Source organism: Pocillopora damicornis, chromosome 12, assembly GCF_964200805.1.
Source record: "Pocillopora damicornis chromosome 12, jaPocDami1.2, whole genome shotgun sequence".
Classification (NCBI taxonomy): Eukaryota; Metazoa; Cnidaria; class Anthozoa; order Scleractinia; family Pocilloporidae; genus Pocillopora; species Pocillopora damicornis.
In genome coordinates, this window is record NC_142681.1 from 2,257,650 (window position 1) to 2,272,770 (window position 15,121).

The 15,121-nt window shown below is 38.8% G+C and overlaps 3 protein-coding genes and 1 non-coding gene across 7 annotated transcripts; 2 read left to right on the forward strand and 2 right to left on the reverse strand.

The window, feature by feature from the left end:
• Positions 1-114: 114 nt before the first annotated feature.
• On the reverse strand, positions 115-216 carry Trnaf-gaa (transfer RNA phenylalanine (anticodon GAA)). The gene has a single exon. It is a non-coding gene; the product is annotated as a tRNA-Phe (tRNA).
• A 1,198-nt stretch (positions 217-1,414) lies between these two features.
• Positions 1,415-4,816, forward strand: LOC113665537 (uncharacterized). The gene is made up of 2 exons (XM_027181250.2): positions 1,415-2,323; positions 4,084-4,816. Exons 1-2 carry the CDS (start codon positions 1,967-1,969, stop codon positions 4,129-4,131), a joined length of 405 nt encoding a protein of 134 aa, XP_027037051.1. The 5' UTR covers positions 1,415-1,966; the 3' UTR covers positions 4,132-4,816.
• Positions 4,817-6,132: 1,316 nt separating this feature from the next.
• LOC113665509 (uncharacterized) lies at positions 6,133-11,093 on the forward strand. The gene is made up of 3 exons (XM_089190629.1): positions 6,133-6,298; positions 6,746-6,872; positions 8,026-11,093. Exons 2-3 carry the CDS (start codon positions 6,834-6,836, stop codon positions 10,441-10,443), a joined length of 2,457 nt encoding a protein of 818 aa, XP_089046755.1. The 5' UTR covers positions 6,133-6,298; positions 6,746-6,833; the 3' UTR covers positions 10,444-11,093.
• Positions 11,094-11,095: 2 nt separating this feature from the next.
• LOC113665522 (uncharacterized) lies at positions 11,096-14,872 on the reverse strand. 4 transcript variants are annotated; one of them, XM_027181229.2, is made up of 7 exons: positions 14,737-14,872; positions 13,195-13,350; positions 12,807-12,867; positions 12,456-12,595; positions 11,928-12,133; positions 11,647-11,793; positions 11,096-11,427 (listed from the first exon to the last, which is right to left on the reverse strand). In XM_027181229.2, exons 2-7 carry the CDS (start codon positions 13,332-13,334, stop codon positions 11,219-11,221), a joined length of 903 nt encoding a protein of 300 aa, XP_027037030.1. In that variant the 5' UTR covers positions 13,335-13,350; positions 14,737-14,872; the 3' UTR covers positions 11,096-11,218. The 4 variants fall into 4 exon arrangements, with proteins under 4 accessions (XP_027037030.1, XP_027037029.1, XP_027037031.1 ...); XM_027181228.2 differs by having other exon boundaries at positions 14,693-14,841; XM_027181230.2 differs by lacking the exon at positions 14,737-14,872 and adding an exon at positions 14,120-14,709.
• Between the last annotated feature and the right edge of the window lie 249 nt (positions 14,873-15,121).

A 15,121-nucleotide genomic window follows, 5' to 3' on the forward strand; every position in this document is an offset into this window, starting at 1 on the left:
CAACGGGAAAATCTGGAAAATTGGAGTGTAAAAATTCGAATATTCATGAAACAAGATCAGAAAAGGATTTTAAAAAAAAGAAAAAAAAAAAAGAAAAAAAAAAGAAAAAAACTATGCCGAGACCCGGGATAATTCAGGACTCATTCGAACCCTCCGGATTGAACCAGGGACCTTCAGATCTTCAGTCTGACGCTCTCCCAACTGAGCTATCTCGGCACCCTTAAACAAATGAGGTTATCTTTAGTTAAAAATACATTTCTGCTTTAATCTGGTACAAGTTCTCCTGGTTCTCAGCGTTTTGGTGTTCAGTTGCCACGCACTGGGACTCTTTCCTAATAAAAAAAAATGCTGCATTTTACGAACGTTTATGAAATAACTCCTCGTTTGATGAAACAGCCAGAAAGAGTGAGGACTGGGTATGGGTAACGCAAATATCACAAGCTGATGGGTTTAATGTAGTCTACCTCAGCTACACTGTAGTCGCTATTTTACAGTAATAATCATCTTTGCTTTCTCCTTAGCTATCGGGTTTTCGGGTTTTAGTGATAGAAAATTTTCTGAATTTCTTTGGAAATTGATTTGATAATTAGCATCCTCGGCATCTTATGAAGAGTAAATAATCGGCTTGGCTTCGATTGAAAATCAGATAAAAAGCTAGTTTTTTTTTAGCTCGGGGCTGGTGCGTTCAATTTGTAATACAGGCGAGAAATTAGCTCCTACGCGAATCTTATAATTATCGGCTATGAATCGTTGCGCTTTATTGCCAGAGACGGATAACCAGCAACATTCTTATAATGAATCACATCTTTCCTGTTGACGAAAAAAAAGTATGAATTCAATCGAATAAACGTTTTGACGTGCGTAAACTTTGCACTCAATTTTGCGTGGTATCAGAGAAACATTTTGAAAATAACCTCAGCATATCTTCTTGGATTGTGACCTCACTTTGATTTGTTTCGTCTGGTCTGCCTTTCTTTTTCCCCCCTTTATCAAGTTTTGCTGAGGATCAAATCGCTCGCGGTTTCTTAATGCTATTTTCCGAAAAATTTTGATGACTTCATTTATCAAAGCCTACGGAAACCCACTATTTACCTCCTCCACCAGAACACTTTCATGGCTTTGATAAAAACAAAACAAAACAAAAAAAAAAAACAGTGCATCATTTTCGCAAGTTGAATGAATCGGTGAAAATCCTGTATTCGTAGCCAAATTGGTGTTGTTTGTGCATTTCTCACGTTATGATTAGCACGTCAGCGGAAGACAATCGTTTTCCCTGTTTTTAATTTCATCTACATGTCGGCTTTTACGGAGAAAACATTGTCATAAAATTGTTTCCGACACCGGAAAATAGGCTGGTTGTGTTTAGGGTGCTAAATTACAAATAAGGGTGGTTTGGGAATTTTAAACGAGAAATAATACACTTTCCACCAAAGAGATTTTCTTTAGTAGGTCAATGGTGGTTTCCTTCCCTGCGAGTGTTTTTTACTGAATGTTGTCGCTGCATATTTTACCCGCACGACTAGTTCATAGGTTTAGGAGAAGCGGGTGTTATTGTTTTAGTCGAGCCAATGAAACAGGATTATTATAATGGTGTAATATGCTTTTGCGTAGGAGCACTCGGCTAGCGGAACCATTTTGTTTTATTTACTATAGCGAAGACATTAATGAGAAAAAAAGTGAGGTCAAGTGACATGTTTTCAAGAGGAGACACGCTCAATATCTGATGTGTATTTTGCTTCATGGGAGCTCACGACCAGTTCCATCTGACTTCTGTTTGTTCTCGTTAACATTCGAAAAGTGTGGCAAAGCATACCCAGGGAAACCTTTAGCTTGTGCTGAATCAGAGCCCCACGCTTCAATTTTTCCCTGAAAAAGTCCGACGAGGAAAAATACTTTTGTGCAATCGGGAACATTTCTCAGATTCACTTGTTTTAGCCTTTGGTGAAATTGTCATACCATTTCTGTAATGGAAACCTTCTTGACTGGAGCTGGTAACAACGACGACTTGTTTTCAAACCAGAATGGGTGCTCTTACTCTAAGCTTCCGCGTTTTGTTCATGGCAAAAAAGTGAATAACAATGAGAGCTTCACTTCGGTTGAGGAAGACAGTTCAGACATTCTGGTGTCGGAAGGGGACGGCAGTGGTTCCGAAATGGACATAACCGAGGATTATCCGAGCGAAACACGAGCGATTACGAGAAAAGATTCGACATTCTGTGTTCCATTGATTCGTGTCGAAGACTGGAGCTTTTCAGAAAGTGATATGGAAGATGACTTGGAAGACTCCTTGCCACCATTTAGCTTTGTCGGAACTAAGGAAAAGGTAAAAGTTTATTCAGTTTTTATTTTTTACGTGTAAATTTCTGTTTTCGTGTTGTGAGAAGATGCAAGTAAAAAAAAAATGTGAGGTTGGGAGCGGACAGAGCGTTTGTTTTAAAGGTAAACAAAAGTATCTGAATTACACTTCGTGGTTTATGTTGAAATGACGTAAATCGCTGAGGACAATAAAGGCTTAACTTCACACGGGTTTCGTAAAGTTTGTATCACCGAAAAATAGCTTACAAAACAATTAAGCCTTAAGAACTCACTGTTGAATTCTGCTGAAAACTGTCTATATTGCACGAAACTTCGTCGCTTCAGAAAACGTCGAGAAACGAAACGTATTTCAAAATACGCGTGAATTACACCGACCGTCGCGGATTTTTATTGAGAAAAAAGGTTCGCTAGTTGAAGATTGCTAACAAGAATTGATTTGCCTCGGCGACAATAGTTTCATTGTTTTGTAGCAAAAAAAAATATACATATACATATTATTTTATTTGTCGTAATGCTCTTTAAATTCACGTGGCGTTTTTAGAAGGAAGTATAATTTCCGACCATGAAACTTGAATTTAGTTAAGTATCAAGTGACTTTTCGAGTATGGAAAATATATATTAATGTTACACACCGAAAAACATTTCCGAGGAGATAGCTTTTTTGAGCCTCTTTTAGAACTAACGTCACGAGGCTGAGATTTATGAGGAAAAAGTATTAAGCTGCTTTAGTTTTACAAGAGAAAGTTGACCAAAATCATTTTGTTGACCTGTTTAAGTCTTTTGGCAGTTATTCATGTGCAATACGTTCAAAACGGAAAGCCCACATGCGTAAAAACAATGGTATAAAGGAAAATAAACTAAAAAACAAGCCTGAAACCAAAAATACGCTAATGTACCCTTAAGCTGCAATAATGTAAAAAAAAAAAAAAAACAAAAACAAATTGAGGTGCTGTGTTTTGAAAAAACTTAACGAAATGAGATTTAATTCCGATGATGGAGCACTTAGTGAAAACAGACATTTGTAGTACGCAAAACACAATAATCGCAGGGAAGAAATGTAACAATTTGTGAAAAAAAAATAGGATCCACTGGACATCATTACAGTCTCAAATAAAATTCTTTACGGTTGGTAAAAGACACAGAACTAGAACGGACAAAAGTTTCACTCGTTCGAACTGCAAAAATCGCAAATTAAATTCTAATTTTTTATGAATTACGTGTTTTCGAAAGTTTTCTACGGAAGAGTTGAAGGCCTACAAGGTATTAGGTAAAAAAATCATGCCGGGAGAAATAAAAAGCAAGATGTATTTGTTATAAATTTAGTCCTTTCATTACGTCTACCATTAATGGAAACAAATTGCGAAACGACGTAGAAAATTTTTCCAGAGTATACGATTTCAGGGGCCCATTAACGATTTCTCTCGAAAAGTAATTCTAAATTGAATGGACAACAGCGACAGATAACATTATACTGATTACATGACTAGATTTTATCAAAATGAAATTGAAAGCGCGGTTAGTGAATTTAATGTCAAAGTATGAACAAATTAGCATGAAAAAGAGAAAAGTGCAGTTGGCGATGGATTTTCACCTTTTTTTTCGCATAATTCGTTTCGATTAGATAACTTGGCAGTGAGCTTCCTTTTTGAACTTCACGAAAAAAACAGCGAAGCAACTTAGTAATGTTTTCACCTGCCTCATTCATTTTGTTTCCTAAATATAAATTTCGATCTTAAAGTAAGTGATTCTGTCCTGTTTTCCTCGCAGAGTTCTACAGAATTTGGAAAGTGTCGAAGCAGATCTCGCTCCATCTAAGGAGAAGCAGTAACCATCAACAACAGCGAGTGTTGGACTTAAAACGAACTCAATATACTACTTATGAAATTGTTTGTTTGTATCATACAGTTCAGTAGTAATAAAAAACACTTCTTTATTGGGAATAGGGCCATGCCCTTATATTCCCTAAAAGCCTAGAACCTATCCCGTCTCAGGTAATTAAAAAAAAAATGCATTTCGTGTCGTATGGTTCAATTTGTATAACTGAACACTGGGTCGAGGGTATTGAGACGCGCAGTGGACTAGACAGGGGTCTGTTTTCAACTTCGTTCGAGAGTGCATGATTCAACAATGAAAGGGTCAACTTCTTTCTTTACCTCACTATTGTAATCAGTACTTGTGTTCTATGATTAGTCAAACTGAATGAATATGTTCCATTTTATTCTAAATTAATCTAACGCAGTAGTTTATAGAGAGAGTCAGTTTAAATAACTAATATCTCTTTTTCGGCTAAAACTGATTAAACTTTGAGATAAAATAGCTTAACATACCAGCTGAAACAAAACAACAGAAAATGTTTTCTTAGAGGGAAACATCTGGTCACTTAAAACATTGTTTATCGCGCACAGGTTATTGCTTAAAACATTCTAGGAATTTTAGACATTTTGCATGTGCATGGTACAACTGTGCAACTTATAATGGAATTAAAATAAATAATATACTGCTTCAGTGTGTCTTAAATTACGAAAAAAAATACCTAGGATGGCAAATACTACAATGAAAGAAAAAGTAAGATCTTTCAATGGACAAGACTTCGGTATCGTACATTTTGATCTAAAGAGCTATCACATGAGTTTTTTCTGAAGATGACGACTTTTTGAAGCAGCCATACGTTTAGTGTTCAAACTAAAATCAGAACAAACGGTGTTAAGCGAAAGTGAACATATTCCCATTTACGCTGATCATAAATGAAAACTATTGAACCAATTCTTAAATCGAAATTGCTTGTAGTGAAATAGGATAAAGACTGCCACAGTGTGCGTATTGTCAGAATTTGTCAAACAGTTACGTTTTCATTTAGTTGATAAAGTGAGTGTAAGCATTCCATCCACGGCAACTACAAATGGTTATAGTCACCCCAAATTTTGTGACTATTCCTCTTAACTCTTTAGATCAACCCTTGTGCAATTAATCACTTATTCACACTTAATGCCAGAATTTTCACTGAAGTATACTAACGACTGAGAGGAGACAAAACGAATTCCAACTTCATCCTACCGACGTTTTTGTAAATATCATACTCAGCTTACATCACCGAACCCATTACTATGTTCACTTGTTCCTTTATAGCGTTATATCGTGAAATATTATTGCGGCAGCATGTGAAAACTTAGAATATATACAAAGCTAAGAAACTATTGTGCATTGATTTTCTTTTTGCAACGAAATGAAAATTCCTTGTGCAGGAAAATACTTTTATAACCGTTCCGTTTACAGTAAACGCATATGAACCCTTCAGCTTCCGAAGCGATTAACACGTAACTTCTCCCTACGTATTATCCTTACGTTATCAAGCAAATAGGTAATGAGAATAACCAAACTTATCAGGCTGAAGTTATTTTCTAGATCTAACACCAAATTCTTGTAGCTTATTAACAGGAAAATTTATAACAGCTAGAGAGGAGAATGAACAGTAAGATCTTGGGATTTAAAGGGTTAAGCTCGGCCACTCAAACATCTCGCGCTTAATGATCCTTCAGCGCATTTAGTAAAACTGTTTATTTCCTGAAAGCCCACCGCTCCGATTTTTTATAATTAAAACCCGGCTACCTCGTCAGGTAGACGATAAACTTGAAAGCTTTTGTGAAAAGGGCTGGATTAAGATAATACTCACTTGTCAGACTAATGAAAAATAAGGAAGTATATTTGCATAACATTTAAATGCTGCAATTGACCTCAAAGGCTCGGTGCAAATTAGTTTGGGCCATTGTTGTTTTAGTGTACGTTTAATAAACACGCAAGAAGTAATCATGTTTCCTTAGGGTACACCAATCGAAGAAGAAGGAAAAGGATAGTTGGAGGGAAAGACTTTTCACTTGGATAACCCAATACGAAGTTGTGAGGAGCTTAATTTTAACGGACCTTGCATAATGAAGGAAATTGGAATGAAGCATTTAAATGATTTCGGCGGCTTTGTCGATCCCAGGTGTGTGTACAAGTTTGACTGCTAAGTGATATCTGTTTGTTGATGCTATCTCTGGCATAGTTCTGAAACAGGAAGACTTGACACTTAAAACGTTTCTGTTCTTTGGATTGACGGAAATTGCACTGGAAGACAAAAGAAATCGAACCTTTTTGTTCTTCAACTAAGGATCGTTTTCATAACTGGCGCGTCTACAAAGTTTAAAATAACCAAATGTATTTGCCAACTAGAATCTTAAGCTACCTTTTAGTGAAAATAACGGAGATTTATCAACAACTGATTTAGCAAAGTGTATTACTTTTTGTGACCAGAGGTGTAATTAGACATGGCATCAAGTCACCAACAAAAAAGTATAGACTGACATACGAAGCTCTTCAATTATTCTAACGACTTACTCTTTCCAACAAGTCTACATTTCAAATTTAATACTCTTCGACGTCGATATTGTAGATCGAGGAAGGTGAAAACCTAAGCGGTTGTGGTCTCAAGTTTGTCTGATTGTTGAGGAGTCGGAAAAGTATTATCAAAGAAGCCGAAGATGTTAAAACGAGTTAGGAGGCGATCGAGTAAACATCAGGTAAACATGTCATTGTTTAAGATTCCATCAATGGATAACTCTAGATTTCTTCGAATACTTTCAAGTTCGAAGATTCTTAAAGTCCAATTCTCTCTTATGAACTATGGTCGGCGTATGGAAATGACAATTTTCCTTAAAAAGAGAGAGTTATTGTAAACCAATAATAATATAAATTTGGGATGTTTTCTGTATCGGTGGGCTGACAGACTGCGGGCGGAAAAAAGTCAAACTCACGCTACATCAACAAAATTAACTCCGGGCTTCTGCTCCAGCATCATGAGGGTTTAAATTCTAAATAATTCCCAGTCGCCTTATTGAGGAAAACTTTAACAAGAAGGGTGCACATAGAAGGAGCGCCAAACACTGAAACCGAAGTCCAATTAGCATCTGATAGATAATATTGGTAATACTTAGAAACCATTATCATTTGTCCAAGTATACACAACAGTCGTCGCACTGACGCTGATTTTAAGTTCAACCATGTAACTAGCATTAATGAGTTCAAACCTTACACAAGAAGGCAGCTTATTTGAACAAAGAATTAATGAACAGAGCGAAGGACTAACGCGCTAAACGTCAGCTCTAGAAACCTTTCACGGTGGCCAATTTACATTATCAACTGAGTCGATAAAACCAAGTTACATTATAGTATCCCCCCCTACACAGCCCCCCCCCCCCCCCCCCTGCATAGCCCGGCACAGTTTATTTAGAAACTTACCCCCTTTATTCATTAGTGAATAGTTTGCAGCCAATCAGCGAACGGATTTTCGTAGGAGTCGATTACTCCCTAGTAAAATCTGGGTTAATATTAATCGGAAACAGTGAGGAAATGAAGGGGTAAAATTTCAACATCTCATGACAGTTTTGGAGGATGGTTGTGGAGTCTCTTGGTAGCATTTTTTTACATTGCAATCTAAACCATTTATTTACTTACTTCAGAAATAAAGGTGCGATTTACGTCAGTTTGAACAGGGTAAATTCTTGTTTTCAGAATAAGAGCCTGATTAGCATTGGCTCTGAAAGTGATAACGAAGAAAACATTAAGGAAGTAAACAGCGCACATGGTATTCATTAACTTTCATCAATCATAAATTGTAAAAGAATTTGTTCGGGTAATTAGTGATAATTAGCTGTCAAATTCTGTTTTTCACAGCTCATAGAAAAACCTGAAGATTTAAGTAATTCAGGGAAGAAAGACAGTCCATCGAACGAAGAGGTTTTAGAAAGAATTATCTCGGAGCTTCGAACTGAGGTGACAACTCTTAAGGAACAGCTGGAACAAGAAAAGAAAGCCGGGAGTGATGTGAAGAGTTTGAAAACACAACAAATATGTACTCTTACATTTAAACTGGCAAATGCAGTGAGACAGAGAGAGTTAGCCGAAGGAGAACTAGCTAAAGTGAAAAAAGAAATGGAAGAGCTAAAAGAGGTGTTAGGAGCACAACATGAGGAACTGAAGGCTGAGGGAGAGGAAGGTGGGAATGATGGCAGCGGGCAGCAGGAGGAATCTGTCCCACAAGAATGTGCTGTAGAAGAAACGGGCGAAGTAAACGAACAAGAAAAGAAGGCTAAAGATGACACCATAGTTTTGTCTTTTCCTGACAAGGACGAAAGAAACCGACTGAATGATTGTGTGGACAATGGAGAGGTTTTTCCAGCTTTCGGCGAGGAACTGAAGGCTGAGGGAGAGGAAGGTGGGAATGATGGCAGCGGGCAGCAGGAGGAATCTGTCCCACAAGAATGTGCTGTAGAAGAAACGGGCGAAGTAAACGAACAAGAAAAGATGGCTAAAGATGACACCATAGTTTTGTCTTTTCCTGACAAGGACGAAAGAAACCGACTGGATGATTTTGTGGAGAATAGAGAAGTTCTTTCATCTTTCGACAACAAATGCGATAAGCTTTTAAACGATGACAGTTTGCACGAAGACTGGCCAACAGAAGTACACAGTCAAGACATCCCTTGTGTTATTGGTTTATTGAGTTCGTCATTAGCATTGACTGATGAAGACTATACAAAAGGGAATTTGTCCATTCGAGATAAAAGTGAAGATGTCCGCCAAGTTGATGCATCATTGCAGAGTTCATTGTCCAGACCGTCTGATACAAATGAGGAAAGTCCTAGAGAAAACGGTGAAGAACTGGAAAAGATTCGGGAAGATGTTTGCCAAGTACAGGAAAACGCAATTAAATTGTCAGACACAAGCTTTGTGTTGGTGGAGGATACACAGAATGCTACTAAACAGAAAAATAATACCTTAGAAACATTAAGCCCGTGTTCAGTACAAAACTTTCCGCGAATTTTCTCAAAGATTACTGAGGAAGATCAGATTTCATCTCCACCTACCCTTCCCAAGGCTACTGATTACACAGAGGAAAAGTTTGGAAAATTACTCACGGATAATAGAGCAATTAATCAGAGCCCTCTCTTGTTCTTTGGGGAGGCCGACGAAGAACCAGATGTTCACCTTAAGGACTTTTTGAAAAAGGAAGGTGAAGAAAATTTGAAAAGCGGGCCCGGAACAGTGCAAGAGGGAACAACTTTAGAGAGTTTTCTCAAGAACGAAACGGTTCTCAAAGTTTTTGAAACTGGAGATTACAAAAGTTCAGACGGGATTTCCATGATTTCCAATACTGCCGAAAATGCCACAGAAAATTACATCCGAAAGGGCAGCGAAAACGAGTTCTTCTCCCAAACTGTGAGTCAAGAGGTCGAGGATTTGAAGCAACAGTTAAAAAGTGCCATGCAAAAGATTGAAGAACTGAGACTTGAAAACAAAGAAATGAAAAAAGAAATTGAAAACCTATCCTCCTCAACAGCCGAGAAAGCATTCCTTTTGAAAACAACAAAATTTACGGATCGATTATTGCGAGACATGAAAGAAAGAGAAGCAAAGGTGCATGTCCCTCAACTTAGGTCATCTGCCTCAGACAAAATTGGATTGGAAAGGGAATATGGTCATACAGGACTCCCAGCGCAAAGTCAAGTTGGGTTAACAGGAGATATTCGAAGAAAGACGTCCATACCATTGAAGATCATCGGCGAAAAATTGAAAGAAATCACAAGGTCAGTGGAAAATATGGCTATGGATCCAGAATCATGCGAAGAAACCTCCACAGATGTCTGCAAGTCATATTTTGTGGATTTGAAGTCGCCATATCGAAACTATCCTTTTGAAATGGAGGAGCCTTTAATCAGACCATCAGAATCTAAAACATTTAGTGCACAAAGCTCACCATTTTATCAAGACAATCCAGGGCAAATGCAAAGGGGATGTTATACTTCTGTGCAGAAACTTGGGGAGGAGAATCTAATCGCTCCAAAAAAATTTCAGCAACAGCTCATAGAGAGAGATCACGGCCAGAGAGAAAACGCGCTCAAACTTACCGATGGACTCACGCATGCGCCGGAACGGTGTGTCTATGAAAGCCCCCGCCGCAGGTGGAAGCTTCATGTCGATGCTCCAGACTACGTTCAGCGGTACGTGGTCCGCTCTTCTGCTCATATCGCTAACATGCGAGACCTAAAACCAGAAGAAATTGCTTTCTATTCAAAGCAAACTTATAAGTAAGCGGCTTGTCACTTCAGATTTTGTTTACATACAAACATGAGATTGGTCCAGCCTGCTTCCCTTTCACAGAGGTTTCCCACTTTTTACAAACATTTGTGTCATGGTGGCATTGTCTTGTGTGCTTGATTGGAACTGAAAATATTTGTGTGACAGGGGGTATAGCTAGGATGTTTTAAAAAAGGGGGGCGGGGGGGAGGAGGGAGGTCATTCAGGAGAAGAGAAAGACCGGCAAATAAAGTAACTGGCCTCTTCTTATTGCACGTCTTCGCCAACTTGAGGATTTGTGTGTTGCTGACTTTTAAGTAGAAGATTACCTGGGGGCGATAAACGAACACAGCAGGGCCCCCCCTGCTATGCCATTAGTGCGATCTGAATAACCTCATATCTACACTGTGGCCTCTGAGGCTCGGCAGACTTGGTGTTGACAGTACTAATCGTTATCATATTCTTACCACAATACATTGAGCTTGTTATACGTTGCGTCTCGAGAAGAAGATGAAAGTAGAATATAGCAGGAACCCATCAAGTGATGGGCTCCTGAATGTAGTAGGTTTTAAACTACGACAACACTATCTTGAGTCCTTATGGAGTACTTACATGAAAGGTTGATTGCATTATTCAAAAAGGGACGAAATAATCACGTTATTTAACATTTGTTGTAAACAACTCCTTTAATTTGCATCTGGGCTCTCAATTAGCAACTTTCGACTGTCACTACGTACACATTGATTATTTGTAACAGCGCTGACCGAGTCGACTGATGCGTCAACTTATCTTAATCTAAAATCCAAACACAGTCTTGAGAATACTGTGCTACTCCAGTGAGCTTCCCATTCCTGATTGCCAAGTACTTCTTGCCATAATTTGCAAACAGCACGACCGCCCGGAGGCCGTCTGTGGATTTGTCATCAGCCTTTAGAACCCATTCCTCTGCTCCATAATGCTGGCCCTTGGTGTAGATGTAATCGCCGTTGGGGTCATATCCTGTCAAGAAAGTAACAACAAGGATTTAGCGAACGATAAGTTTTTCTAAGGACTGAAAATTCCCTGATATTTCAATAACTACTTCACGTTACAAACAAACTCACATACTGAAATTGAAGCTAATAAAACCACCTTTTCTACTGCCTCATGCAGCCTAAATTCGAAGAACGTCTTTCGTTTTCCACACCAATCTTACATATCTGTTTCTATGGCACTAACCTAGATATCCATTGGTAGCGTAATTTTTGAAGAAATGAATCTCTGACTTGGGCTGCTTTTCCTCGACCCAGTAGCTTGTATCCTCAGCTCGGTCTCTCATAACCAAAGTGCTGCGGTTGCCACTTGCTGGGTGAAACTTCACCTGGCCTGGATTGAAAGAGAACATCCGAACTCAGAACATCAAACTGAATATTCTTAAGGTCATCAGAGAACGTTATTTGGAGAACTCCTAGAGTTAACTTGTCACTGCGAGTCAATTCTCATAAAATGAGATTTTGTACCTGACTCCGCCAAGAATTTTCCAGTGAGTTTGTGTTGGAAGGCTCGTCCAGGTTTCTTTTTTATCTCGATTTTTGGAGCATTCGCGACAGGTGCTTTTGGCTTCTCCGAGGGATTCAGCTTGATATCATCTACGGGCACAGACTCCAGGGAGTTAATTATCTCCTTAACCAGGGACTCGAGTGAATTCTTGAATACAGTTCCCTCCCTATTATTAAGACAAAAAAGCAATCACTCAAATGAAGGCTAAGAAGCCTTAAAAGAACAGTCTGAGAGAAATCGACCGTAAAGGAAGCAGTTATCTCGCACAGGCGCAAAAGATTTGATTCGAGAAGACAGGGCTGTACATTACCGCGTGGACACCTCGCACAGGAATGAAAGAAAATGTACTGCATTCATTCATGATGGTACTGCATTCATTCATGATGAGGCCCTCAACAACATGATATGACAAGCAGAGTGAAACACGAAACCTTTTTGATACAGTGTCAATAAGCGAGCTCCTATCGAATAAGAAGTGGCTTATTTACCTAAAGTCGACCCACAGAAGCCCAGCAGTGATAACACCTAACCAGCCTGTCGCTTTAAACCCTTTCTCGCACATCACAGGGACAATGGCTCTTGATTGAGCGTCTGCGTAGTTCAATTCCTTTTTGCAGTTCTTTGAGCCCTAAAATGGACAAAAGAGAACTGTATTCAAACACGATAGGCTTTTTTAAATTTCTCCTCCCCCTCCCCCTCCTCCCCCCCCCCCCCCCAGAAATTTGACAGTCTGGTCCGGCTGTTGAGTCAATCGTTTCGCGAGGGATCAGTTATCAAAATCTAGGTAAGAAAATTATCAGCTTTGTCCGAGTTAGTTGTACTTAAAATCCTAAACTTACGAAATAATCCGCTGACATGAAACAGCAGACGACGGCCGCTCCATCCACTCCCTTGGCCATGCTAGAAATAGTGAAATTAAATAAGCATTTTGTTTCCGGCAAGGATTATGGACTATGGAAACATAGCATCTGATCGCAGGTAAGGCATACGGTTAACAGTAAAATCAATTTCTTGAACTGACTATGTCAACGGACGGATGATCAGTGAACAGTTGTTTCGAAGTCAGTCGCTCACTGAAAGCACAACTGCATTCGAATAACATGCTTTAGATTGTTGATAAAAAAGTTGCCCTTTAATAACACTTCATTAATATATTATATGGTAAAACAGAAAAGACAAACATGAGGCAACAAGTAAATGCGAGTTTCGTGCGTAGCGCATGCGCACCTGTCATTAATGTTCCCCGTGACTCCACCGTGAGTATCCATCCAAGCATCTATCCCGTGTTCACGTAGGCCGTGATACACTTTTTCCACCAGATCCTGTTTGTTCCACTGGTAAGACAGCATTATGTGGTGCTTTCCCATGGCTACTGAGTGTTTTCTGAAAATATAGGGGAAGGGTGTTATTGGATTGTGTGTATTGAATATCTGATATCAGTCCCACAGGAAATGGGTAGTTTATGTTTCAGTGGGAAAGTCACTGTTTGGCGTAGATAAGCTGAATCAAAAAATAACAACAACATATCTACAAGTGATGAATTATTTAAACAAAGACTCGAAGTACGATGCCATAAAAGGAAAAGATTTAGGTCTCTGAAAGCTTTTAATTCTTCAAATTCATTAGCATAGAACACATTGTTGTCCGTTGAGCTAGCGGACAGTTTTATCAAGTTATCTTTGAAACCGTTAATATCGTTCAACCAAGAAAGGGAAGCTCATCAATTATACTCATTTCCGCAATTCAAGAACTGGTCCATGAAGGTAAAAAAACTGTGCGTCCTTAAACAATCTCTCTCTCCCTCCCTCAAAAATTATACCGCATAACGCAGCCTAAAGCTAATCCTGGAAGATAATTGTTGTTTTGTTATGTCTGCTTTTGTTTCAGTCTTACACCCCTGGATAAGTATGTTGCTAAGACTAATTTGCATAATTAGAAAATGAAAGTCGGCAAGCTGTTAATATATTTTAAGCTCTTTCTTCCTCGTAAACTTCGATAAAAACGCCATTTTTCGCAATAAAGTCGATGTCTAAGTCGTCTAAGGAAACCATGCTGAACATTTCCTGGTATCGATTCACTCAAAAACACATGATATTGATTTTCGATTGAAAAGAGATCCGCTTTGAACACCATAAAAGATTACAAAGATTACCTTTAATTCTTCGTCTTAATGGACGTTCCTCCTTTTCCGTTTTAAAGAAAATCTTGTCTCCTTTCGACCTTTTCCTGACATTTTTATATCTCATCCATGAAAAAAGAACGATCTAGACAGGATCACTTAGATAACCGTCGTTGAATGTTTCAGCTGATGCACACAACATGGTGTAAATATGAGGGCGTCCATAACAACAAGTTTGGTTTCTATGGTTTACCTAACGGTCTCCGCATCAAACGTTTTCTCGCAAGAAAGTTAGTTTCCATGAAGCCTTTGGAGCAAATGCATATGTCTCGGTCGAGGCTGGCTCGATCAAGAAAGCACAGCAGGCGAAATTTAGTAATCGAGTATTTTGAAGACACAATCCAACCATACACAAATTTGCCAGCGACTTAGCAATTTCCATGTTTTGTCGGACTCATTCATGATAACTGAACTTTTTCTAAATTAAGTCTGCGCTACATGGTACAACATCATGCAAAGGATATGATACCAGAGCTCAAACACAGCCTCTTTGCACATAAATGAAAACCCATCGTATTTATATCTTGGTATCTACCTAAACGTTACTTGATTATGCAGGATTTAAAAAGATAACGTGACAGGTTCTCAACCTTCTATTTCCTCGAGAAATGTCCTTAAAAGACTCCAACACTGAAGAGCAGCTAAGATGAAATTTTCCGTGGTATTATCGACTGGATTCTATTCTTTCAAATACGGTGTTAATTAGATGTAATTATTTCAGATATCATACTTTTTTCTATCAATGATTGGTTGGAAAGTCTACACCTGACTCCCTACACTCATTTGCAAATGCGAGCGGAAATCGTCACGCAAACAAGTACCTACACACACTCTCGTGGGGTGTTTCAGGAACGAGAAGGATATGGTGGGGGGAGGGGTGGGTGTTAGGCGCTAATGCCTCCAGCAGTTTTGATTTCCGTTTCCCGCCTTTTATTACTAACTACCGTTAATTGATGATTAATGTATTATTGCATT